This window comes from Scyliorhinus torazame, chromosome 12, assembly GCF_047496885.1.
Source record: "Scyliorhinus torazame isolate Kashiwa2021f chromosome 12, sScyTor2.1, whole genome shotgun sequence".
Classification (NCBI taxonomy): domain Eukaryota; kingdom Metazoa; phylum Chordata; class Chondrichthyes; order Carcharhiniformes; family Scyliorhinidae; genus Scyliorhinus; species Scyliorhinus torazame.
In genome coordinates, this window is record NC_092718.1 from 159,448,653 (window position 1) to 159,474,652 (window position 26,000).

At 41.9% G+C, this 26,000-nt stretch overlaps 2 protein-coding genes and 1 long non-coding RNA gene across 3 annotated transcripts in view; 1 reads left to right on the forward strand and 2 right to left on the reverse strand.

The window, feature by feature from the left end:
- lrwd1 (leucine-rich repeats and WD repeat domain containing 1) overlaps positions 1–13,750 on the reverse strand; it is a 61,291-nt gene extending 47,541 nt beyond the window's left edge. The window contains 4 exon segments of the mRNA XM_072470121.1: positions 1,288–1,407; positions 8,260–8,494; positions 9,319–9,485; positions 13,498–13,750. Of these exon segments, the coding sequence (XP_072326222.1) occupies positions 1,288–1,407; positions 8,260–8,494; positions 9,319–9,398 (435 nt within the window). The 5' untranslated portion in view covers positions 9,399–9,485; positions 13,498–13,750.
- Positions 13,751–13,925: 175 nt separating this feature from the next.
- On the forward strand, positions 13,926–25,763 carry alkbh4 (alkB homolog 4, lysine demthylase). The gene is made up of 3 exons (XM_072469260.1): positions 13,926–14,109; positions 20,510–20,707; positions 22,021–25,763. The coding sequence occupies exons 1-3, from the start codon at positions 14,005–14,007 to the stop codon at positions 22,693–22,695; spliced, it is 978 nt and encodes a 325-aa protein (XP_072325361.1). The 5' UTR covers positions 13,926–14,004; the 3' UTR covers positions 22,696–25,763.
- Positions 20,595–26,000, reverse strand: part of LOC140386696 (uncharacterized) — a 28,251-nt gene continuing 22,845 nt past the window's right edge. The window contains exon 3 of the long non-coding RNA XR_011933655.1: positions 20,595–20,718. This is a non-coding gene — a long non-coding RNA (uncharacterized lncRNA). The remainder of the gene's footprint in view (positions 20,719–26,000) is intronic.

The window sequence follows — 26,000 nt, forward strand, 5'->3', positions numbered from 1 at the left end:
TAATCCCCCAAGCTAATTGGGAACTAACCAAGTGTACATGTATAAAAGAGGCTAACTGCTGTTGTACAATTGAGAAGGTGACCACGAGCACTGCGGAGTGCCTGGCTTTCTCCCAAAAGCTTTTGCCAATAAATTGATTTGACTCAACTCTTTGGTGTGAATAAGTTATTTACCACCACCAACTGCTTCACTTTTCATAGAATCATTGAATTTACAATGCAGAAGGAGGCCATTCAGCCCATCAAGTCTGCACCGTCCCTTGGAAAGAGCACCCCACACCTGCATCCTAGCCCTGTAACCCCACCTAACCTTGGGCAGCACGGTGGCGCAGTGGTTTGCATTGCTGCCTCATGGCACCGAGGTCCCAGGTTCGATCCCAGCTCTGGGTCACTGCCCGTGTGGAGTTTGCACATTCTCCCCGTGTTTGCGTGGGTTTCACTCCACAACCCAAAGATGTGCAGGGTAAGTTCATTGGCCACGTTAAATTGCCTCTTAATTGGAAAAAAAGAATTGGGTACTCTAAATTTATTTTTAAAAACCCCACCTAACCTTTTTGGACACTAAGGGCAATTTAGCATAGCCAATCCACCTAACCTGCACATATTTGGACTGTGGGAGGAAACCAGAAACCACGCAGACACGGGGAGAATGTCCAGACTCTGCACAGACAGTGACCCAAGCCAGGAATCGAACCTGGGACACTGGAGCCGTGAAGCAACTGTGCTAACCACTGTGCTATGGTGCCGCCAATCAGCTCTGTCTTTAGTTCAATTAACAGTATCCTGGTCTAGTTCCAGTTTTCCTCTACATCCAATCATCTTGGTATCTTCACTTTTCATTCTCTAGCCTCCATAACTAGCTATTTCTTTAATTTCTGGTATTCTTTTTGGGAAGTCTAGTTTTTGGGAAGTCTCCCTTGTCCCGCTGGCAGGGTTGAGAGAGCTGTTCCCACTCTAGCTTCCTAGTTCCATCTGTCTGAATTCAGTTAAACACTAAAACTCCTGAAAGTGGCCCGTGGCTGCAAGCAGCCTTTCCCTTCGTAAACTCCCTCTGAGCACAATAGAAATACAGTTTGAATTAAAACCAAAACATCGCTTTCCCCATACATAACACGTTTGTCAAACATGAATCTAAGTAGAGTTGTATCTTTTCAGGCATAAAAACACTAAATTAAACCCATTTAAATCTATGTTATTTCTCATATTTAACAATACAATTATAGATCACATAAAGCTACCTCTGTTTCCTGACACAAGCAAAAATGATACTCTATGATTATGTACTCACTAGAGACATTAGCTTTCGGCTGTTGACAAATCTCAGGTGATTTGCGCTGGATGTTATATCTTTGCCATTGAATCGCCGGAGATTGGGTAACAGGTACATTACCTTGTGTGTGTCACAGATCTGGAAGGAAATAAACAAAGAGTTACATGTTATCCACGTAATATTGCAACAACATTTTAGACGTTGTAATAGCTTTTTCCCCCGGTTTGCAAAATTCTTTTAGGATTCCCCATCAAGGTCACTCATTTCCAGTTTTATGACTGGAATCACAAGAGAGACAGGTCCCCAATGCACAAGTTAAAATGGTGCAAAATGTCTTGTATTGAAATTCAAAATTACTAGTTATTTATTCATTTGCTCATTTATAATGTGTTATGAATATAGGAATTTCAGATATATTGTATTATATGTATTTGGTGTAGTAAGGGTGAAAAACTTGGGTTAGTATGTGTATGACCACTGCAGCAGTGTTTTTAAAAACTCTGGTTTGCAAGTCAGTTAGGCTTTTTAGGAGCCGAAGGTGCAGTTAAAGAATCGTAAAAGCTGGTCAGAATGGATTTTTGTTTGAATTAAAAGGGTTCCCTGGGGACTAGATAGTTGGAGACATTGGGTGGGATTCTCTGCCCCGCCACACCAGGGATTCTCTGCCCCGCCACACCAGATTTCTGATGCAGCGGGCCCCCGGGATTCTCCGTCTAGCCAGCTGGCCAATGGGTTTTCCCATTGTGGACAGCCCCAGGCTGTCGGGAAACCTCAGGGCTGCCGGCGAAACGGAGAATCCTGACAGTGGAGAATCCAGCCTATTGTGTTTCAGTTTAGTAAGATGATGTAATTAATAAGAGGAGCTAGAGTACCAGGCATTTTGCAGAAAAACAGGCACTGCAGTTGGTTCCTGGAAGTCAAACACTGAAGACCGTTTCTGAAGACTTCAGCCAGAGATCTCACATTGTTCTGACAGGATTCAGGTCTATTTCTTAAAATATTCTCAAAGAACATACAAGAAGAACTAGGAGCAGGAGTAGGCTATCTGGCCCCTCGATCCTGCTCCACCATTCAATGAGATCATGGCTGATCTTTTGTGGACTCAGCTGCACTTTCCGGCCCGAACACCATAACCCTTAATCCCTTTATTCTTCAAAAAACTATCTATCTTTATCTTTAAAACATTTAATGAAGGAGCCTCTACTGCTTCACTGGGCAAGGAATTCCATAGATTCACAACCCTTTGGGTGAAGAAGTTTCTCCTAAACTCAGTCCTAAATCTACTTCCCCTTATTTTGAGGCTATGCCCCCTAGTTCTGCTTTCACCCGCCAGTGGAAACAACCTGCCCGCATCTATCCTGTCTATTCCCTTCATAATCTTATATGTTTCTATAAGATCCCCCCTCATCCTTCTAAATTCCAACGAGTACAGTCCCAGTCTACTCAGCCTCTCCTCGTAATCCAACCCCTTCAGCTCTGGGATTAACCTAGTGAATCTCCTCTGCACACCCTCCAGTCCTTTCTCAAGTAAGGAGACCAAAACTGAACACAATACTCCAGGTGTGGCCTCACTAACACCTTATACAATTGCAGCAGAACCTCCCTAGTCTTAAACGCCATCTCTCTAGCAATGAAGGACAAAATTCCATTTGCCTTCTTAATCACCTGTTGCACCTGTAAACCAGCTTTTTGCGACTCATGCACTAGCACACCCAGGTCTCTCTGCACAGCAGCATGTTTTAATATTTTATCATTTAAATAATAATCCCTTTTGCTGTTATTCCTACCAAAATGGATAACCTCACATTTGTCAACATTGTATTCCATCTGCCAGACCCTAGCCCATTCACTTAGCCTATCCAAATCCCTCTACAGACTTCCAGTATCCTCTGCACTTTTTGCTTTACCACTTATCTTAGTGTCGTCTGCAAACTTGGACACATTGCCCTTGGTCCCCAACTCCAAATCATCTATGTAAATTGTGAACTGTTGTGGGCCCAACACACCCTGAGGGACACCACTAGCTACTGATTGCCAACCAGAGAAACACCCATTAATCGCCACTCTTTGCTTTCTATTAATTAACCAATCCTCTATCCATGCTACTACTTTCCCCTTAATGCCATGCATCTTTATCTTATGCAGCAACCTTTTGTGTGGCACCTTGTCAAAGGCTTTCTGGAAATCCAGATATACCACATCCATTGGCTCTCCGTTATCTACCACACTGTTAATGTCCTCAAAAAATTCCACTAAATTAGTTAGGCATGACCTGCCCTTTATGAACCCATGCTGCGTCTGCCCAATGGGACAATTTCCATCCAGATGCCTCGCTATTTCTTCCTTGATGATAGATTCCAGCATCTTCCCTACTACCGAAGTTAAGCTCATTTAAGTGAGTATGCCTGGGTCTGCTAACGGTATTTAAAAATGGGGACTTCCGGTGGCACGATGCGAGGAGAAGATGTGCACGAGCTGGCTCCCACTGGAAACCTGACCTTTCTACCGTTTTCCCAGCACCATGGGCCGTCAACTTGTTGAAAAAAACCTGTAAATTATCTGGGTAGAATTCCCTCATCTCTGCCATTCCTAAGGGAGGCAAAGCCAGAAAAGAATCGGCCTGAATTTCAACGGCAGACACTGGTGCCCCCCCCCCCCCCCCCGATCAACTGGAGGTAAGATGGCAGATTCTTCTCCAGCTACTCCACTAACAGCCGAAACACCCAGCAAAATTTTGGCGGTTCAGTTCCAGGAAGATTACCAGTGCATGACTTTGGATCTTGAGTTCAGTTCTCGAGATCACCAGCCAGACTGTTGACCATCGAAGCACAAGGAGCCACAATATCAGATTATACCAGAACAGGAGTGTAAACCTAGCCAAGGAAAGGGCTGCCTTTAACAAAGTGAAAACTAGCTTAAGTGGGAGGAGGAGCTGGGGGGTGAGATGGAGGACGGTCTGTGGGCGGACGCACTAGGAAGGGTCAATGCCACCGCAACATGTGCCAGCTCAGCCTGATCCAGTTTAATGTTGTTCACCGGGCTCACACGACGGTGGCCCGGAAGAGCAGGTTCTTTGGGGTGGAGGACAGACGTACGAAGTGTGCGGGGGGGCCAGCGAACCATGTCAACATGTTTTGGGCATGTCCAAAACTGAGGGGATTTTGGCAGGGGTTGGCAGGGGTTTGCTGACGCCATGTCCACGGTATTAAATACGAGGGTGGCAATGAGTCCGGAGGTGGCGATTTTTGGGGTACCGCAGGATCCGGGAATCCAGGAGTAGAAAGAGGCAGATGTTCTGGCCTTTGCTTCCCTGGTAGCCCGGAGGCACATATTGCTGGCATGGAGGGACTCAAAGCCCCCGAAATCGGAGACCTGGCTTTCAGACATGGCAGGCTTCCTCGGTCTGGAAAAAAATTACGTTCGGCATGAGAGGGTCTCTGTTAGGGTTCACCTGGAGGTGGCAACCATTTGTCGACTTCCTCGCGGAAAATTAAACGTCAGCAAGGGGGGCAGGGCGGTTAGGGTAGCGTAGGGGGGTAAGTTAGGTTAGCGTAGCGGGTAAGTAATGGCAGGTCCTGCGGGAGAGTGGTGGAATTTGCACTATGTATATATTTTTTTCTTTTCTTGTTATTTATATTGTGGATTTTGTTGCTGTTAAACTGCCAAAGAAAAAACCTCAATAAAACATTTATTAAAAAAAACCAAAGTGAAATCTTCCCTGTATAAGAATAGAGTCAACTTTGGGGTAATTTATCCAGCCCGCTTTCATGTAACATTCTGTGAAAAATACTATTTTTGTGATCGCCGGAGACGCAGGATCCCTTGTTCAGAAGCACAGTTTGGGCTCCTTTTAATGTGATCTATGGCTCGTTGTGTGGGCACATTTCATGTCTGTCGTATTGGTGTATTCTTGATGATCGTAATTATACATGAGGAATTTCTACTGTTCGCTCCTTTATTACCATGTGGTGCGACTTTTGGTGCTCTTAAGTTTTTATTCTTCAGTTGGGAGTTTCCATGCTAGCAAGGTACAATAGTTAATGGGAGTGATATTATTAAAAGGGGCTTCTGCAGCTCATAATAGTTTTTAAGATGAGCTTAGAGTTTGTGTTGAGTTATGTTGTTAGTTGTAGGTATTAGGCCAAGTTCTTGTTTGCCACCGTTCCGTTTGCTTTCGAGTGTGGTTATGCTCAACTGCGATGGCTTATTTGGGTTGGTGAGGTGGGTTTTAGTTTGCTGATGATGTCTGCTGATCTCTCTTTGTCGAATCACCGAACTTGGCTCAGTGGCCATCTTAGGTTGGTCTCCTTGTTTTGTCTTCTCAGTGTCCCTTGTTTAACATCCCTTCCTTGGCAATGGCTGACTCGGGGTGGCGGAAGACCTCCAATCCGACTGATTACTTGGAACATTAGGGGGTTGAATGGCCCTGTAAAACGATCGCACATCCGCGCATCTAAGAGCCTAAATTATGATTTTATTTTTTTTTGCAAGAGGCCAATTTACACATTAAAGATCAGACCAGGCTGCACAAAAGATGGGTTGGGCAAGATTTTCATTCTAGTTTTAATAGCAGGGACAGGGGGACGGCAATTTTAATCAACAAAAGAGTCCAATTCTCCTCATCCCAGATTGTGGCTGACCCAAATGGTCGATATATAATCGGATGCGGTTCCCTATTGAACCACAGTGTTTCTGGTCAATGTCTATGCCCCTAATTGGGATGATACGAACTTCATCAACTCGGTTATCTTCCTTCGACTGACACCATCTTATTTTAGGAAGCAAACTGAACTGCATTCTGGATCCAAAATTGGATCACTCAAAACCCAAATCTTTTGTTCCATCTGGGGTGGCCAGGGCTTTGTCGTCCTTCACGACTCAGATGGTAGGGGTAGACACCTGGCATTTCTTACACCCGAATGTCAGGAATTTCTCCTTTTTCTCTCATGTTCACCACCTGTACTCTCGCATTATTTTTTTCATTCTGGCTCGGGCTCTCCTCCCAACGGTAGTGGCAGCTGAGTACTCAGCAATTGTAATCTCTAACCATGCTCCACACTTTGTTGATCTGTTGCTGGAGTCCGGCCCCACCCATCGTCCACCCTGGAAAGATGAACACTATTTTGTTGGCCAATAAGGAATTTTGCAAGTGCCTGTCCGCCTCTATTAAATCAAATATTGGGGTTTCTGTCCAGTATCCTAGCCACTATTGGGGTCTGGTCCGGGATCGTAATAAATGGAACGTGATCTTCAAAACGCCTTTACAAGTTTTGGAATCTCATGATAAAACAGGATCTGAATGATCACATCATAATGAAACACTGGTCTACCCACCACCCAATACAATTTTAGTCCTTCTCTGCCCTTTCTGTACTCTGCTTGTGTTTTCTACCATAAAATAAACATTTATCATATGACTCCTTTTTCTATTTCATTTTCATCTCAATTTTTCTAATCATTCAGGGAGCTCTAGCTTTGGATATCCTTCATTTCTCCCTCATAGAATATAACACACGACTCAAATAAACAAATAAAACATAACGTATAATCAGCCCAATTTGGGTGTCACAACGTTAGGAGGACAATGAGAAAGACAGCAGAAATGCATGAGACACATAAATGGTAAAATAAGATGATTTGCTGATTCTGCAATAACAAAGACATATTTCACCCTTTTGACACTTCACAGTTCAAAACATAAATACTTTGTTTTTAATAATGAATCTGATGGCAGTGCTGTGATCTATCCACAACGTAACAGTGATTGATGAGGCTGGAGTCATCGTCAGAGGTTCAAACCATCCCACTAAGCTCCCAGTCTCAACTGAGTTGTTGTGGTGAGGCATTAAACAGATTTGAGATGCTTTATCAGAGGAGCGGGAGGAAAATATCATAGAATCCCTACAGTGCAGAAGGAAGCCATTTGGCCCATCAGGTCTGCACCGACCCTCCCAAAGAGCACCCTACCTAGGCCATAGTCCTCACCCTATCTGTCACGGTAACAATGGTTAGCACTGTTGCTTCACAGAGCCAGGGTCCCAGGTTTGATTCCCGGCTTGGGTCACGGTCTGTGCGGAGCCTGCACATTCTCCCCGTGACCGCGTAGGTTTCCTTCGGGTGCTCCGGTTTCCTCCCACATATCCCGATAAGACGTAATGTTAGGTGAATTTGACATTCTCAATTCTCCCTCTGTGCACCCAAACAGATGCCGGAATGTGGCAACTAGGGGCTTTCACAGTAACTTCATTGCATGCAAGCCTACTTGTGACAATAAAGATTATTAAGATTATTAATTAAAACCTACGCAACACAGGGAGAATGTGAAAACTCCACAGTCACCCAAGGCCAGAATTGAACCTGGTGCTGCAGCAGTGCTAACCAGTGTGCGGCCAACATATTGTTTCACCAGGAAGTTGATCTATTAATTTTATCCTGAAGAGTTTGGTCTATAAATTTGGCATTTGTCACCTTTTGTAAAGGATAGGAGAATGTAAAAATTAGATCTCAGGAATACTACTATATACTATAATTAGCAGCCAATTGTTAACACTAAACACCTTACGCCACACACAACATGCAAAATGGGGTAATCTTCAGATCACAGGAAATTCTGACTTCAGATGCTCACCTATTGCCATGAACACAAGATAAAGATGTTGTTAAGCAGAAACATTGAACAGCAAGTGCCTTATCTTGATTCTGCCTTCAGGGATCACTTCCCCATAGAGAATTACTTCTCTTCCTAAAGACAGACTCAAGAGCTGGCCAGATATTGCAGAAGTTTGTTTGCCTACTTTGGGTAGTTAGGCAATGTTGTGTGCTATGAAGTGAGGGAGGAAGGCAAGTACATCTGTAGAGTAGAAAACTATATATAAGACTGTGTTGTGGTTTGCAAACAGAATGGTATTTTAATTAAATCCAAACAGCTTTAATGATGTCAAAAGTTAGTCACAAGTGTTGTTCAACTCAAGAAAGTCTTCAATCACTTACTGTCAAGTACATGTTATCTTCACAATTCAGATCTTCGAGATTCTTAAACTGGTTCAATGATGTAATCTGTTCCATATCATTATCTGCACAGTTGAGAAGCCTCAGGTTGACAAGTCCGAGATTGTCTGGAATTTCTGTCAACAGATTTCCAGACACATCCAGTTCTTCCAACTGCCGAAGCTGGGAAAATAACTTTGGATCTAAATCGCTTGTTTTCAATTGCAAGTTGGAAAGCCTGAATAGAAACAGAAAAAAAAAAGACGGATTAAATCTGAAATAAATATCAACACCAACAGTGTCACTGGAATTTTCTCAAGTTTTACGCAAGACGTTCCTATTTTGCCTGTCACTCTGCTTAAAGGTTTTTACCCCAGTACAAAAATATTGAACATTCTACCATTCACTGGTATGTTAAATACGCGCACAGAGGCAATTTATTTCTTATCAAAGTAGAAGTAAATTGTTAAGAGTTTTGTTTTTCAAATATCAGGTTAAAGCCCATTTTTAAAACACCTTCCTACTGCCATTCATATGAAAATCTAGCATGTAGGTAGACTTAAAAAATTGCTGGAACCTAGATTTATAAAACCAGGGGCTGAAAGTCAACTCAATTATCACACATATCACCATAATTTACAATGACAATTTTAACACACTGAAATAAATTTAGAATAACCACCCTCAAGATGGTTTTATAAAAGCTAAGAAATAGGAGCAGAAGTCACCACTAAGCCTTTTGAACCCACTCCGTCATTCAGATCATGGCTGATCCTCTACTTCAATGCCATTTTCCTGCACCATCAAAGTGTTCCTTGATGTTTTTAATATGTATAGATCCATCGATCTCAGTCTTGAAAATACTCTGACTCTCCATAACTTTCTGGGACAGAGAATTCCAAAGATTCTCAGCATGCTGAGTGAAGAAGTTCCTCCTCATCTCAGTCCTAAATCACCTGCCCCTTATTCTGAGATTGTGTCCCCCGGTTTATTTACTGATGCATCCATTGATGGCAGATTTTACACGTACCATGTTTTATTTGAAAATTGAATTGTTCTTACTTGATTTTCTTGACTTGTCCCAACTTGGAGTGTTTTGGGATTCCTTTTTCAAGCAACAGTTCTTTTGTGATCTTGGCCATTCTTGAATTGGTTTGTATCGTTTGATTTTTTTTTTTTTTAAATCAGCAAAGTCGCAACTCCGATCCTGTTCCTTCACTCATCGAAATCTGCGCAACAAAATGCAAATTGGCCTCAGTGCTGATGGCAGGTTTGTAAAGCAGTGCCTAGTCAAAACTATCTGACAATACCTAATGTTCCCGGTATGAAAAAACAATAAACTTCCAATTAAATCATTTAATAACAAATTTTTAAAGAATTGAAATGCCTACTATTTCCAGACGTTCTTTCAGTAATTGGTAGTGCTGAACTCACTATAATCTACTCTAAAGTTTTTGACACACCAGTGTGGGAAGAATCGGACTGAGATTCACAATGAATTGAATACAAATTCATTCTGGTGTTAGGGAGAATATCAGGCCTAATTCACCCAAACATTGCATGAAATCTGATTTAATGAATGACAATGAATATTAATAATGTATGGTTACATAAAATCCTAATTTTTGACTCTGTTTTTTGATGTTCAGAGTTCCTTGAAAAATCATTTGTCTTTTTATTGAATAATGACATCCTACTTCACTGACTCTCTAAACACACATATTTGACTTTGTATCGTTGCAGCTGCAGGGGACCAGCATGAACAGATTCTTCAATAATTTCATTTTTGGTGCTTGCAGCAGAAGACAAAAATAAAGAAATTATTCCTGAAACGTATTGGAATTCAGAATCTTAAAAACTGTTGACTTCTAACATAGGTTCTAACACAGTCAGGTTATAGTTGGCATTTTTTTGTTTCATCATAATTGAAATTGTGGAATATTATTCCCAGGTGGCTGCCTTTAAAAAAATCCAATCTATAATCTAAGCCTTTATACTCCTTACATCTAATGATTTGACTTTTGGGGTAAATGAAGAGGGTAACAGGAGGAATGTTATTTTACAGTGCTAAAATTTGCATCATTTTCCAGGGCATTTCATCACCTATTTTGATGACTTTGCATTTTTTCTCACTCACATGGAGATGGTCTTGTTCTCAAACCACTCCCATTCCCCACTTGCACTGCACTCTGGTTGAGAGGAATCTTCACACTCGAGGCACCTGAAGCCAATCATTAGATATGTCAACACATGAACTCTTTGTCAAGAGTTCTGACATTATGATGTTCTGATGCACTGAGCTTAATTAAGAGACCTACATGGTGCATGTCAAGAGTGTGGAAAATTCTAGATTCTCAAGTTGTCATGAGTATGTACTGCAAATTACCAGTTAAACAGAAACATTGGAAGGTTTACTCAGGCCACTTGGCTTATTGTGTCCACGTTGTACAAAAAGTTATCCAATCTAATCCCACCTTCCAGCTCGTTGTACTATGTCTGTCTGTACCTTTGTCTGTCCATACCTTTTGTCCTCTGTATATCAACCAGTTCTAAATAAATCTTACACAAAATGAGTCAAGCAAATGGCATTTCTCATGTTTCAATTGAAAAGTAACAGTGGAATTCGCACAACCAATTCTCAGTTTAAGGGTTTGAAAATTCTGATGAGACAATGGCATGACATCTCAATTTATTTAAGTGATCTGCTCTCAAAAATCACAAAGTTCAAATTAGCAAACCATCTTTTCCAGTTATAAGTGACTCCTGAACGTTAACACTTTTATTTACAATACAATTGTCAGACTAACTGCACCACAGTGGGAGACATGCAAGCTCCTCCCCTTCAGGGATTGTTTAATTTGGATTGTTTGAATTTTTCAAAAACCTTTACTTCATAGAATCCCTACAGTGCAGGTGGCCATTCGATCCATCAACTCTGCACCAACCCTCTGAAAGAGCACCCTACCTAGGCCCTTGCCCCCACCCTATACCCATCTAACCTATTGGACATCAAAGATATGCAGGTTAGGTGGATTGGCCATGCTAAATTGTCCCCTAGTGTCCAAAGTTAGGTGGGGTTGCTGGGAGGGTGGAGGTGTAGGCTTAAGTAGGGTACTCTTTCATGGGCTGGTGTAGACTCTATTTAGAATGGCCAATCCACCTAGCCTGCACATCTCTGGACTGTGGGGGCAAACCGGAGCACCGGAGGAAACAGGAAGAGTGTGCAAACTCCACATAGACACTCACCCAAGGCTGGAATTGAACCCGGATCCCTGGCACTGTGAGACAACAGTGCTAACCACAGTTATTTTGTTTTGGTGAACATCACAACTCAAATTATTGGCCATTTGCATTTTTGGGAACTAAAACAATTTAATTATCATGTGGCCTAATGTGATATGAACAAAATGTAATTGTAAGCATCTGAGGACAGGTTCAATTCAATGATCAGATAAAACCAATTTTATTTTGTTACATGTTAACACCATAACAAGGTAATAAGATAAAGGGTGATTTTATTTCCTCACTGCAGAGAGGCAATTCAACATCACACAGTTATAAACATGTCTTAAAGTTGAATGAATCCTATGACTATTAAAAAAGTTAAATGTTGCCAACTCTGGTTCAGTTGGTAGCACTCTCAGAAGCATTCTAATCCAGTGATGGGTAATCTACTCCTGAATACGCCACGTGTGAGCCACAAGATTGAAATCCGGCATGTTCAGTAACTATTAGCCTTGACTTAAGATTGAATACATGCCAAATATTTTAGAACAAGTAATGGAAAATATTTAAATATTCATACATTAACAGAACTGTCATCAACTTCAAGTGGTAAGAACAAAATAAATATTAACGCTTGACTGGACGCAGGGCACATGGGTCTCAGTCAATGTTGTGTGCAATCAGCATGCACCTTCTTTCACGGGCCCTTGCTTTACGTGCGTATCACTTCAGTCATACCGATAGGAAAAATATTACATGGATGGAAACCATGGGCAACAATCAACAAAATGTCTCATAGACCGGACTCAGCACCCAGACGGGCCACATGTGGCCCGGCGGACCGCAGGTTGCCCCACCACTTCTCTAATCAGAAGGTTGTGATCCAACTCCTGAGACGTGAGCACAAAATCCCACCTGACATTCCAGAGTGCTGCACTGTCAGAGCTGCTGTCTTTGTCAGAAATGTTATTTTGCTACTGAGTGGCAAAGGAACAGTTTTCACTTTCTGCCCATAACCGCACATGCAGACACCAGAGGTTGCTGCCAGTTTTGCCCAGTAACGACAGTGAACTTTGAAAGCCTTGTCATTATCACATTGCTGGTGTGTTAGAGGTGAAAATATTCACACGAAGGCCCGAGTAGAAGTAAAAAAGCAGTTTATTATATCAGAATTCTGGGAGCCTATTGACAGCACCCTTTCTCACTTGAGCTAAGGCTCGCACGGATTAATATACAGATTCAAGGGGCGGAATTAGATGTATTCTTATTTACATACAATCAATCAACTATAGTCACGTCACACTTCATTACATGCAGTCAATCAATTTTCTTAGCATCCCAGTTATCACATATATGGTTAAAGTGAGTGTTTTCTTGCCCGCCCCGAACTTCATACAGAAGTCATTCAAAACTAACACAAGGATATGTCCTGTCTGCAGCTGTGGACCTTGAGCTTACTAATGATACATTGCATTCCTTGTTCTGTGAAGCTGTTATCAGCGGCTGTTAAAATACTCCCTATACATACCCATGCCTGGTTCTCATGAGGTAGTTTAGAGTTTGTAACTTATTGTTCAGGAATGTGGCTAGTTGGCCATTTTGTGTCTTTAGTATTGCTTTAATAGCTAACAGCCATTTTGTGTCCTTTCTGATATTAACAAGCATTGTGTATACACTATCTATTTCTACAAATTGCTTCTTCTAAACAGGCATCTAAGCCAATGTGTACCTTTTGTCTCATCAGAACTATTCAAAAGTAATATAGCTCAAATGTAGTTACAGGGCCACCTATAATTTATATCATATTCCAGTATCAGAAAATGCCCTCCAACATGGTGAGACCTTGCTGTGCACGAATTAGTTAAAGCTTTTCTCCCATTACAGCAGTGATCGCTCTCCAAAAGTAATGGAGGTGGAAGGCGCTATGGAAATGCTAGTTGGTCTTTTTTTTTTAAAACATTCACATGATTCTGGCCAGAGGCGCCAACTCAGGCCTGTAATGAACAGTCTCCTCACCTGAACCAGTAACTTTGCTGAAGCGGCTGTCCCAGTCCAGTCCGACTTTATTCAATCTTTAAACGGGCCACGCTGGCCCAGATTCACATCAGGCCCCGCGCACAGACTTTACACCAAACGGGCACCGTGTTAGGCCCGGCCTGGGGGAGTTACCCACGCTTTATTGCTGCTCTCGCAAAGTTGTTGCTTGATCTGATGGGAAATTCCCGCCGAATTCGGAACGAGCGCGCTCACAGCTAAGGCTCGCGCCCGTACTGGCGTTTGGCATCTGCACGCTCCGCCCCCCAAGCTCGGCGCCTGCGCACTCTCCGCTTTGTGCCGGCCGTTGGCGTCTGCGCCCTCGCCCAAACGGCGGCTGCGCGCACTCCTCTCTGTGCCGGCCGTCGGCGCCTGCGCACTCTCCCTTTCATTGGCGCTTCCGGCGCAGGCGCCCTCTCCGGACCTGATGTCGCCGGTGTCATGGCGGCTTTACTCAGTCAGGGCCGGTGGCATTGCGTCTGAGGGACCATGGCCGCGGAGGACACCGGGCGGCTAAGTTGTGGCTGCAAAGGGATCCGTTCATGTCTGCTGTGTGAGCGGAGCGGGCTTGAACCGCTCGCCCAGTTCCAGCGGGTAAGAGAATGACACTGTATCTGGGCAGTGAAAACTGATTCATGAAAAAGATGAATGGATAGAGCAGCAATAAATATCAACTCTAAACCCTAAAACATTCACTCTTTCTCTCAGTACAGATACTGCCTGAGCCGGCTGTGTATTTCAACTCGTTGTTATTTTAGATTCCCAGCAGCATTTTACTATTGTGTTAATATAATTGTAATATGTAATACAATAATAATTGCAATTTAAACCCTGCAATGTTAGAAACCTTGAACTGGGAGGAAATACGGAGCACGTCAGTCAGCGAATGAAAAGTGGTGAGGGTGTGGTGCGCTCCTTTCATTTGGAGCGCTCTGAGGCACTGGATTTAGACTCCAGTCTCTGCAGGGGCATGGGTTTGAATCCCACCACGACCAGAAATATTTTATAAGAGGCACAGGGCTAAATCGCTGGCTTTGAAAGCAGACCAAGGCAGGCCAATTCCCGTACCAGCCTCCCTGAACAGGCGTCGGAATGTGGCGACTACGGGCTTTTCACAGTAACTTCATTTGAAACCTTCTTGTGACAATAAGTGATTTACATTTACTCTAACTCTTAACCTCTGTGTCTGCCACTATACTTGGGTCCAAATTGCCTCAAACAGTGGACCCGGTTTTGACCCTGGCCCCGGGTCACTGTCCGTGTGGAGTTTGCACATTCTCCCCGTGTCTGTGTGGATCTCACCCCCACAACCCAGAAAGATGTGCAAGATAGGTGAATTAGCCACGCTAAATTGGAAAAAAAAGAATTGCGTACTCTAAATGCATTTTTAAAAACTTCCATACAGCAAAAGCCCCCAATGTGTGGTGAGTATTGAGTGGGAGAGAAGTTAATGACTTGACTTATGTTTGACAAAATTCAACTACATCCTTATGCAGTCCAGGCCAATAAATATGTTTTTGTATTTTTGCCTGAGTTTTCCTTTCTCCTAAATGCCCCCATACGGAACCTCATGTGCTACCCACAACGTCTCCTTTTTATAACCCACAGGTAATATGACTTGGTGAACCTCTGCCCATTTCTCATCTGCCTGAATATGTAACGGTCTTCACTTTCTCAATATAGTAGTTCTAATGTAATAACAGTCCGGGGTGCACTCGGATTCTATTTCAATATAGGCATTCTGATACAGCTGTTTTATCTCTGAATCCTTCTGTAGTAACTCCGCCAACTCTTCTGAACTAAAGATATCAGCTTCATCCTCCACCTACTCTTGTCCTTTATCAACAAACTGGACAAAGGTTGTTCCTGATAACTACCGAGCCTCCCTATCTTTACTCCTTAATTTCTCCTCCTGCCTCAATCTGTGGCTTTGTGTTACCACAATCACACCCCAGAAAATGCTTCTTGTAACACCTCAGTTGGTTGGCTTTCCATCCACAGTAGGCATTACTCCTCACAGTGATCCAGTTGTATCACTACCCAGTATAAACTGTACCCTTGAAAAAGAGAATTTCTTTTTGTATTAGCGAGAGACAGCACGGTTTTGTGAAGGGGAGGTCGTGTCTCACTAACTTGATAAGAGTTTTTCGAAGAGGTCACAAATATGATTGATGCAGGTAAGGTAGTGGATGTTGTCTATATGGACTTCAGTAAGGCCTTTGACAAGGTCCCTCATGGCAGATTGGTACAAAAGGTGAAGTCACATGGGATCAGGGGTGAGTTGGCAAGATGGATACAGAACAGGCTAGGTCATAGAAGGCAGAGAATAGCAATGGAAGGGTGCTTTTCTGATTAGAGGGCTGTGACTAGTGGTGTTCCGCAGGGATCAGTCCTGGGACCTTTGCTGTTCGTAGTATATATAAATGATTTGGAGGAAAATGTAACTGGTCTGATTAGCAAGTTTGCAGATGACACAAAGGTTGGTGGAATTGTGGATAGCGATGAGGAGTGTCAGAGGATACAGCAGGATTTAGATCGTTTGGAGACTTGGGCGGAGAGATGGCAGATGGAGTTTAAACTGGACAAATGTGAGGTAATGCATTTTGGAAGGTCTAATGCAGGTAGGGAATATACAGTGAATGGTAGAACCCTCAAGAGTATTGAAAGTCAGAGAGATCTAGGTGTACAGGTCCACAGATCACTGAAAGGGACAACACAGGTGGAGAAGGTAGTCAAGAAGGCATACGGCATGCTTGCCTTCATTGGCCGGGGCATTGAGTATAAGAATTGGCAAGTCATGTTGCAGCTGCATAGAACCTTAGTTAGGCCACACTTGGAGTATAGTGTTCAATTCTGGCCGCACACTACCAGAAGGATGTGGAGGCTTTAGAGAGGGTGCAAAAGAGATTTACCAGGATGTTGCCTGGTATGGAGGGCATTAGCTATGAGGAGCGGTTGAATAAACTCGGTTTGTTCTCACTGGAACGACAGAGGTTGAGGGGCGACCTGATAGAGGTCTACAAAATTATGAGGGGCATAGACAGAGTGGATAGTCAGAGGCTTTTTCCCAGGTAGAGGGGTCAATTACTAGGGGACATAGGTTTAAGGTGCGAGGGGCAAGGTTTAGAGGAGATGTACAAGGCAAGTTCTTTACACAAAGGGTAGTGGGTGCCTGGAACTCGCTGCCAGAGGAGGTGGTGGAAGCAGGGACGATAGTGACATTTAAGGGGCATCTTGACAAATACATGAATAGGATGGGAATAGAGGGATACGGACCCAGGAAGTGGAGAAGATTTTAGTTTAGACGGGCAGCATAGTCGGCACAGGCTTGGAGGGCCGAAGGGCCTGTTCCTGTGCTGTACTTTTCTTTGTTCTGTGTTCTCTATTCTCCTACCACCACTTCACCACATTTCACTGGACTCTCTAACCTTTCCTCACATAATGGAATGCCACTCACTTCACCATTAATTCCACCTATTAACACCTTTGCTGGCCATACTCCTCCACATATCTCCTTATCTCTCCCCATTAAAGATTGACTTTCTCCTATCTCTTAAGATTGTAACCTCCTTACCTAATTCATCTTGTTCATGAGTAAACTATACCCTCGCAAATAAAATCTTTAAAAGTAAGGCCTTTGACAAGGTCCCTCATGGCAGATTGGTACAAAAGGTGAAGTCACATGGGATCAGGGGTGAGTTGGCAAGATGGATACAGAACAGGCTAGGTCATAGAAGGCAGAGAATAGCAATGGAAGGGTGCTTTTCTGATTAGAGGGCTGTGACTAGTGGTGTTCCGCATAGGAACTTCCACGATAGATAGTTTTTTGAAGAATAAAGGGATTAAGGGTTATGGTGTTCGGGCCGGAAAGTGGAGCTGAGTCCACAAAAGATCAGCCATGATCTCATTGAATGGCGGAGCAGGCTCAAGGGGCCAGATGGCCTACTCCTGCTCCTAGTTCTTATGTAAAAGGCAACCTCTGAACAGACTGCACACACTTTTGCACCTCTTCAGCTGCAATCATGTTTTTTTTGCCACTTTAATAAATCCCACTGGCTTATCCTGTTTTAAAGGGTCCATCTTCCCAGTACTTTTCTTAAACCACCAACTCTGCAACTTTGTGTGCTGAATTTTATTACAATAAAAACATCTGGGTGTTCTTATCTCTCTTTCACCCGCATAGGTTTCCTTTTTAATCGGAGGCAAAAGCTCTGTAATATCTCCAACTATACCTCCTTTACCTTGACGACCTGCGGATTTTTAATTTCCCCAGTTTCTATTCTTCACAGACTGAATGTTATGTCGAAAACCAAACCTTAATTGATGAATGAATTCAAAATTGTTTGCCATTTCTGCTGCCTGTCTCGCAGACTTCACTCTTTCCTCTTCCACATGAGTTTTCACTACTGCAGGAAGTGAATCTTTAAATTATTCCAGAATCATTTCACTAAGAGCTTCAAACGTTCGAAATATTTTTAATTATATTATCCACCTATCAAAATAATTTTGTTTGATTTTTTTCAAATTCTACATACACCTGACGTGGTTCTTTCCTTATGTTTCTGAACTTCTGTCTGTAGGTTTTTGCCACTAGTTTTTCTCACCTCGTCATAATTCCCCGATACCTCCTCTGACAACGATGCAAACACTTCTAGCTCTACCTATGAGTTTTGACTGAACCAACAATACCCACATGGTTTTTGGCCAATTCAATTGTTTGGCTACTTTCTCAAAAGTGATTTAAAAATGCGTCCGCATCTTACTCGTCGAACCTTGGCAGTGCTTGAACATATTCGCACTAGGATTTGGACTGTGAAACGTTACTCCTTCCTCTTGACTTTCCTCAACTTCTGCCTTTAACTCCAGCCCTTTAAGTTGAAATTCTCTCCCTCTCCTTTTCCCTTTCTTCTCTTGCTAATCTTTCAATTTCCAGGTCAAGTTTCCTCAGTTCAATTTCCTTTCGAAAAGATCTCTTTCTTTTTGCTACATTTCTAATTGTTTCATTTGCAATTGAATTTTAGCTAATTCCACCGATTCTTGACACGACCAAGGCTATGGTTTTGGCATCTCTTCCAAATTTAAATGCTGAACGATCGCTTCAATTATCTCTACCTTCCTCGCCGCTGCAGATGAATTCAACTGCAACTTGCCTGCCAATTCCAAAAGCTTTGTTTTAACCATGTTTTGTAACCCACCCCAGATTATTTCTTCCACACCCAGGAAACTCTGAGCCTCAGAGCCATTTTACGAGTCACTCCTTATTAAACTGACAGAGTATCAACACCTGAAACCAGCAGTTCCCCACACTCGCTGTCTTTAGATTTAATAATCCCAAGCCAAACCAGGAATTATAAGTTTTAAATCCCACCAAAAGAGCATGTTTTATCGCTTTTGAGACAGTAGCTAAACAATTGAATTGGTTAAAAAACAAGTGGGTTTTTAAGGCTAGAACCCTAATTTGTTATGGGATTCCAGACGAGAACTCAACTTTTGACTTTGGAAAATTGTGAGGAAATGTTACTGCACCACAGGAGTGCTAACATTGACCAGCAGCTTTTAAAACTTTAATTTAAACACAGAAGTAAACACATTAGCAACAGAAAAAGCTTACATTTAGCGGTTACACATTTTACATGTTTTCTAACCTTGCCTCTATATAGACATATGTATATTCCAATTAAGCAAACCAACATCTCTTGAATACTACTCATGGATAAAGTTAACGTGGGCTTCCACTTTCTTTTATTGGTACAAAGCCTTTTAGACAGAGAGAGCTTTAAGAGCAAACTGAACCCTGACTTTACAGCTTTGGTGTTCCAGAAGCAACTGACAAACCTGTCCCGTTGACTGCCATCAGCAATCCAAAAGCACACTACATACTAATACAAACTTTAAAATATGGGTATTTCTCACTTCCATTGCATTGCATTTCAAAAAGTTTATCCTCATCTCACCTTTGCTTGTCTTGCCAATCACCAAATCTTGACCATTCCACCAATGAAAAAATTCAACTCTGCCCAGACCCCTTGTGATTTTGAATAGAAATGGGCATGAATAGTCTTGGCAATGTAGTAAACGTGATGTTTAAAAGTTTAACTTGGGTGGCCAGGTTTCGGTTTCATGTGAACAAGCAGTTGATGTCTGAGGTGGAAAATGCTGATGGGAACCAACTGGGATGGCTTCAGTCTTGTAGATGTTGAACTGAAGAAAGTTCTAGCTCATATGGCTCAGGTGGTAACTACCGTCATACCACCTAAATTCAAAATGTTTATTCTGATGAGGTAATAACAGTCCTCACTCCACTGTAAAACATATTGGAGGTGTTTGGTCCTGAAATGGTAGTTGCTGTAGGCTGTTAGTTATCGTTTCGTAGGTCTTAATGAAATTGTCATATTCTTTCATAGGTTAGCTGTATGTATTTATTAACTATAGGAACCATGTACATATATACAGTAAAGGGTTCAAGCTCATAGCTGTCTCCCTGCTTGCTTCTGCACACTGTTCTGTCCAAAACTAACTGACTCCTAAGTGCAGGCCATGTGTGCTCTCACATCATTGTGTGGATGGTACTGTACTCAAGCCCTTATGCTACGGTAATGTAATTAGTTCTATTGAGCAATGAGAAGTGCCTTAGCTATTCCACAGAATATTTTTACAATGTATTTTAATAGCTCCCTCCTTCTTGGTATTTTTCCAATAGAACACCCTGACCCAGGAAATTGACCCCTGCTAAGCACCTCTAAGAATCAAAGCAGCTGATACAGCATTTGTAACATTGTGGCTATACACCAGATCTTGTCCCAGAGTGTTTCAATGTTTTGAATTTTTGCCTTTTGTTTTGTACTAATGAGTCACAATCTTATTTATCTCTGATATTTTCTTGCAAGTATATGAACTAACTCACTTTATTTGCTGCGCTAGTGGACTAAATGCTCATTTATCAGTGTTCCTGAAGGAGGCGAAACACATATTGTCACAAATGCTCTTTCCACAGGGAAAGTACCACTTCACTTATCATCCCACATCAGGCTTAGCAATCGGGGATGACTCCTCTAGTTTAGGTGGCTGGGCTTTTCCATTTCCCGGAGTATCTTTATCGGACAGTTTTGTGAATGAAGAGGAGGAAACCGAACTGGTGAACTTGATGGACGACGACGAGTGGAAGTCCTCACAGTCTGGACGCAAGAAACAGGTTAGGTTTCCCTGTCACAGAGAAAACCATGTTACATATGGGTCACTGTCAGAACACTATACATCCAGCTTTGCAGCACTTTTTTTTCCCCCTGGGTGAATGACAGACTATTAGGTTTTCAGTTATTTTCTGAGTGATTAGAGGAAGTAGCTTAATATTTCACTTATTTTGTGTTTGACAAGAGTCTCAGCATTGGCACAAGCCAATTCTCCGTCACTTCGTGACACTATCATTTCTACACGTCCCAATTACATTGGACCTGCCATCTGTCAGTTCTTACAAGTACATGATTGTATTTGTTGCCTTCCAAAGTGTAATTTAATACAAATCAAACTTAGGATTGGTTGCCTTCCAAAGTGTAATTTAATACAAATCAAACTTAGGATTCTAAAGTAACCTGTCACTATTATTTTTTAAAACCATGCACTCATACTTAAACTGACCATTCCAGGTTTCCTAGTTTGGAAGTTTGCTTTCCCGTCTTTTCTAATCCTCAATATAGTAATATCCTCAATCTCTGGGGGCATGATGTTGAACACCATGTCGGTTAACTGGAAGCACTCCATTGAGCTTTCACTTTACTTTTTATTGGATATTTTTGTTTCAACAACTCATTGAGTTGCAGGAGTTACTGAGATTGGCAACCACAAGCACACATCAATGTGATGTACAATCATTAATCAAATTTATTTCGTTTGAACATAATTTAAATCCCCGAGTGTCAATATCACACTTAAATTTGCAGTTCGTTGAGCAAGTTGATATGTTGTCATATCCTGATGCTTGCCAAGACCTGAAAAGGAAATATTTTTTATTTATCCAGCAATTTTCACATCATCAGTAATTTTTGAAGTGCAGTCATGTCAGTAATACTGGGAAACAAGGGAACCAATATGTGTACAGTAAAATTACACAAGAGTAATCAATGAACAGATCTCATTTTTAGTAATATCGGTTGAGGCCTAATTGATAACTCACTCTAAGAATATCAATTAAAACTGCTTTGTATTGTTGGGTCCTGTGATGTTCCACTTGTAAAAATAGGCATTTTTGTCATTTGAACAAAACTGGCAGTTAACTGTTCCAAGCTGCATTTCCCATGACAACATCTCCATCAATCAGAGTCCACTTGTCACTCAATAAACGCTCTCTTCTCATGCAGTATAAATCATTGTTCCCCCGTTACTGTTTGGTCATTTCTTTCCAGCTACCCCATTGAGTGCAAGACAAAATGCTCTTTTTTCAATAATATTGTAGTTTTTTTTCTTGGATTTTTGTCCAGTTTACTCATCTGTTTCTTTGTCAACAAACAGGATTACGGCCCAAGAGTGAATTTTAAAAAGCACAAGTTGAAAATGGGAAACTTCAGTGGCCTGCCATGCTTCAGCCATCTCCTCGTAAACCGAATGATGCAACTTCCGGTGTTGAAAAACTTTCTTCCTGTGGAGCAATGTAACCTTGATTATAGACCAGAACGAGGCTCTTCCATTGACCCACACTTTGATGACTGGTGGCTGTGGGGTGAGCGTCTGGTCAGCGTGAATCTCCTGTCTGAAACCATATTATCGATGTCTTGTGACTCCGAGGATATCATCCAGTTACATCATAATGAAATGGTGTGCAATACACCATTGTATGATCCAGTAACTGGTAATTCAGAGAGCATTTTAAATTTCCATGGGGATAATATTCCAGTTCATTGCACAGCCAACTGTAGTGTGAAAAGGACAAGTGTTACAGGACAAAAGCCTGTCCCTTACAAAGATGTAGAGGTAGCCATTCATTTGCCACGGAGATCTTTAATTGCTTTATATGGAGATGCACGATATAAATGGAAACATGGAATATACAGGGAAGATATCAAGTCAAGACGGATATGCAGTACCTTTAGGGAGCTATCAGAAGAGTTCAGCCACGGAGGGAACCAAGACGCACTGGGGAAAGAGCTCTTGGATATATCAATGAGCTTTCAGGGTATTCCTGTGTAAAATTACTACAAGCATCAAGCACAAGTGAACTCCATTATGAACTCCGCTTTGGGATAGCCACAAAAAACATGATATTTAAGATATTTAACCGATATCTCTTTTGCCTGGTTAAAAAAGGATGCAATGAGTGTGTCAGTCTGCCTCCAGGCCTTTGCAACTTTATAAGTGTTCACTTAGAGATGTACAAGAGTAGTGAGATGATGATTTTTCTGCTGCCCTGTTGGGGAAACAGCTGCTCTCCACTCCAGTCCCTATAATCAGGAACTTTTCTTTTAGGGGGTAATTATGGGATCCAAATCATATCTTGGCACAATTGTCCATTGTGCACATGCGCCATAACAAGGCTTTTATTGGTGAGGAAACTGTTTAAAAGTAAGTTCAGAGAATCCAGAATCCAAATTTACTGAAAATAGGTGGTGGTTTGAGTATTGACCTGTTGTGAGTGTACTCGGCCTATTTTTAAATAATAAACTGAGCACATTGTTCTAACCCATCAAATTACCTCTTTAGAAACTGGATAAAAGCAAATTATTGCCGATGCTGGAATCTGAAACGAAAGAGAAAATGCTGGAAAATCTCAGCAGGTCTGGCAGCATCCGTAGGGAGAGAAAAGAGTTAACGTTTCGAGTCCGATGACTCTTTGAATTGAAAAATGAAAATCGCTTATTGTCACAAGTAGGCTTCAAATGAAGTTACTGTGGAAAGCCCCTAGTCGCCACATTCCAGCGCCTGTTTGGGGAGGCTGTTACGGGAATCGAACCGTGCTGCTGGTCTGCCTTGGTCTGCTTTCAAAGCCAGCGATTTAGCCCTGGGCTAAACAGCCCCATTTTTGTCAAAGCTGAAAGAGTCAGCGGACTCGAAACGTTAGCTCTTTTCTTTCCCTACAGATGCTGCCAGACCTGAGACTTTCCAGCATTTTCTCTTTCACCTCTTTAGAAACCACTGATTCTGGTTTTCTCTAAGCAAGGAGGTATCACAGAATCATAGGTAGTGATGGTTTATTTGTTTTACTTTCAAATTCTTCGATTTTGATTGAAATGAATATTAATATATTGTAAATTAACTGTTCAAATATAACTTTGGATGTAATGTCAGGATGATTAAAGTTAGTGTTTTGGAAATTCTGTTACCAAATGAGCTTAAGTTTAAACTAACTTTGAATTTTAAACTTTGCTAAATTTTGTAAAATATAAGCTATTTGGGAATGGGACAATGAGAGTGAAGTTTTATCAAATGTATATATACTTTAAATATTGGAACTCTACAAAATTATATTCTTTATTTTGCAAATATTTGTATTTTTCAATTTCTGTGTTGAAATAAATCAGCAATTTTTATAAATAAAATGTTAGGTCAGGTTATTTATGGAGATGAAGGAAATTGATTAGTTAAATGGACTTGCATCTGATCTCATTTTTAGTATTTTAGGGTAGGTGTGGGACTAAAATTACTTCAAAATTAATAACGATGGAAATGGTTTTAAGTTAGTTTCAGTCTGCACGATGTAATGCCATTTACAATAGAGTGGCTAAATAAATGGGAGAGGCGAGAAGTGAGCACAAATTCATATGTTTCAGTGGGCAAAGTCAATATTTTAAAATTCAACGTTCTCCATTTAATGTATGTATGTTCTTGTATGAGTTCCCAATCCCAACTCTATAATTGGATTGAAAATTCTAGAATGGGGAATGTTACTGGCAGGAAGGTGATTGAAAAGGATCTGCACAGCAGAAAAAACAAAAGCACAAGCTGCACTCTCTGAATTGTCCCATAATCTGTACCAAATGATGTTGTACTCCAGTTGTGGACAACTTGAAATTCTTTTTAAAATAAATTTAGAATATCCAATTAAGTGGCAATTTAGCGTGGCCAATTCACCTACCCTGCACATCTTTGGGTTGTGGGGGTGAGACCCACGCAGACACGGGGAGAATGTGCAAATTCCAAAAGGACAGTGCCCGGGTCCAGGATTGAATCCGGGACCTCAGCGCCGTGAGACAACAGTGCTAACCATTGCGCCATCGTGCTGCCCACAACTTGAAATTCTTCATTGTCATAACCATTCATTTGTTAGCTTCAATAATTTCTCACTATTCTTCCTGTAGAAATTATAGCTAATGTAGAGGGCAGCATAGTGGTTAGAACTGCTGGCGAGAGGGACCCGGGTTCAATTCTGGCCTTGGGTGACTGTGGAGTTTTCACTTTTTCCCCATGGGTTTTCTCCGAGTACTCCAGTTTCCTCCCACAGTCCAAAGATGTGCAGATTAGGTGGATTGACCATGCTGAATTGCCCCTTAGTGTCCAGGGATGTACATGGATTACGGGGATGGGGGAGTGGTGCTGAGTAGGGAGCTTTTTCTTTTTTTTTTTAAATAATTTTTATTAAGGTTTTCATAAAATATCAATAACAAAATGAAAAAGGAACCCAATAGGGTTAAGTACAAAACACAGTCTAGAAAAGCAACCCTACATACCCCCCTTCCCCTGTACATAAATAATAAATTAACATTAACACCCCGACTTAACACAACAGGTATATACAGACCCTCCAGTGTAAATAACAAAAACAAAAATAAAGATAACACCGCCCCCCCCCCCCCGAGTTGCTGCTGCCATTGACCAATGTCTACCGTTCTGCCAGGAAGTCTAAGAACGGTTGCCACTGCCTAAAGAACCCTTGTCCCGACCCTCTTGACGAATGTGATATAAAATAGTTACTGTAGAGATAGGCCAGTCTAATCCTGTTGAGTTCACAAAGGATTTCAGACCGCATGGCAAAGCAAAGGAAGGTGTGTCCACCAGAGGAGAAAAGGATGCTGGGTAATAGGGGCCAGAGGAAGGGATTGGAAGTGAGCCAATCAATGTATCACCAGGTCAGGAGGGGTATAGGATGACCTATGGGAATCGTGTATGTGAAACTTGATGCCATTTGAATGTATCAGTAGAGACTTCTTTGTTCTACAGACTCACTTGATTCCAGAGGTGTACGAAGCAAGATGTGCTTTGTACCGCTGTGAACTGAGTCAGGCTTGCAAGCCAAATAAAATAACTAATGCTGTACCTGCAAATCCATCTCGACTTTTATTGAGGCCAGACTGACGGGTAAAGAAATTTGGAATTTGTCACTCTCAAGGCGAATTTCACCCACTCCAACTTAATAAACCGTGCCATATCGTTGATCCAGGATTCCACGCTTGGGGGCCTTGCATCCTTCCACTGAAGAAGAATCCTTCGCCGGGCTACCAGGGACGCAAAGGCCAGAATACCGGCCTCTTTCGCCTCCTGCACTCCCGGCTCCTCTGCCA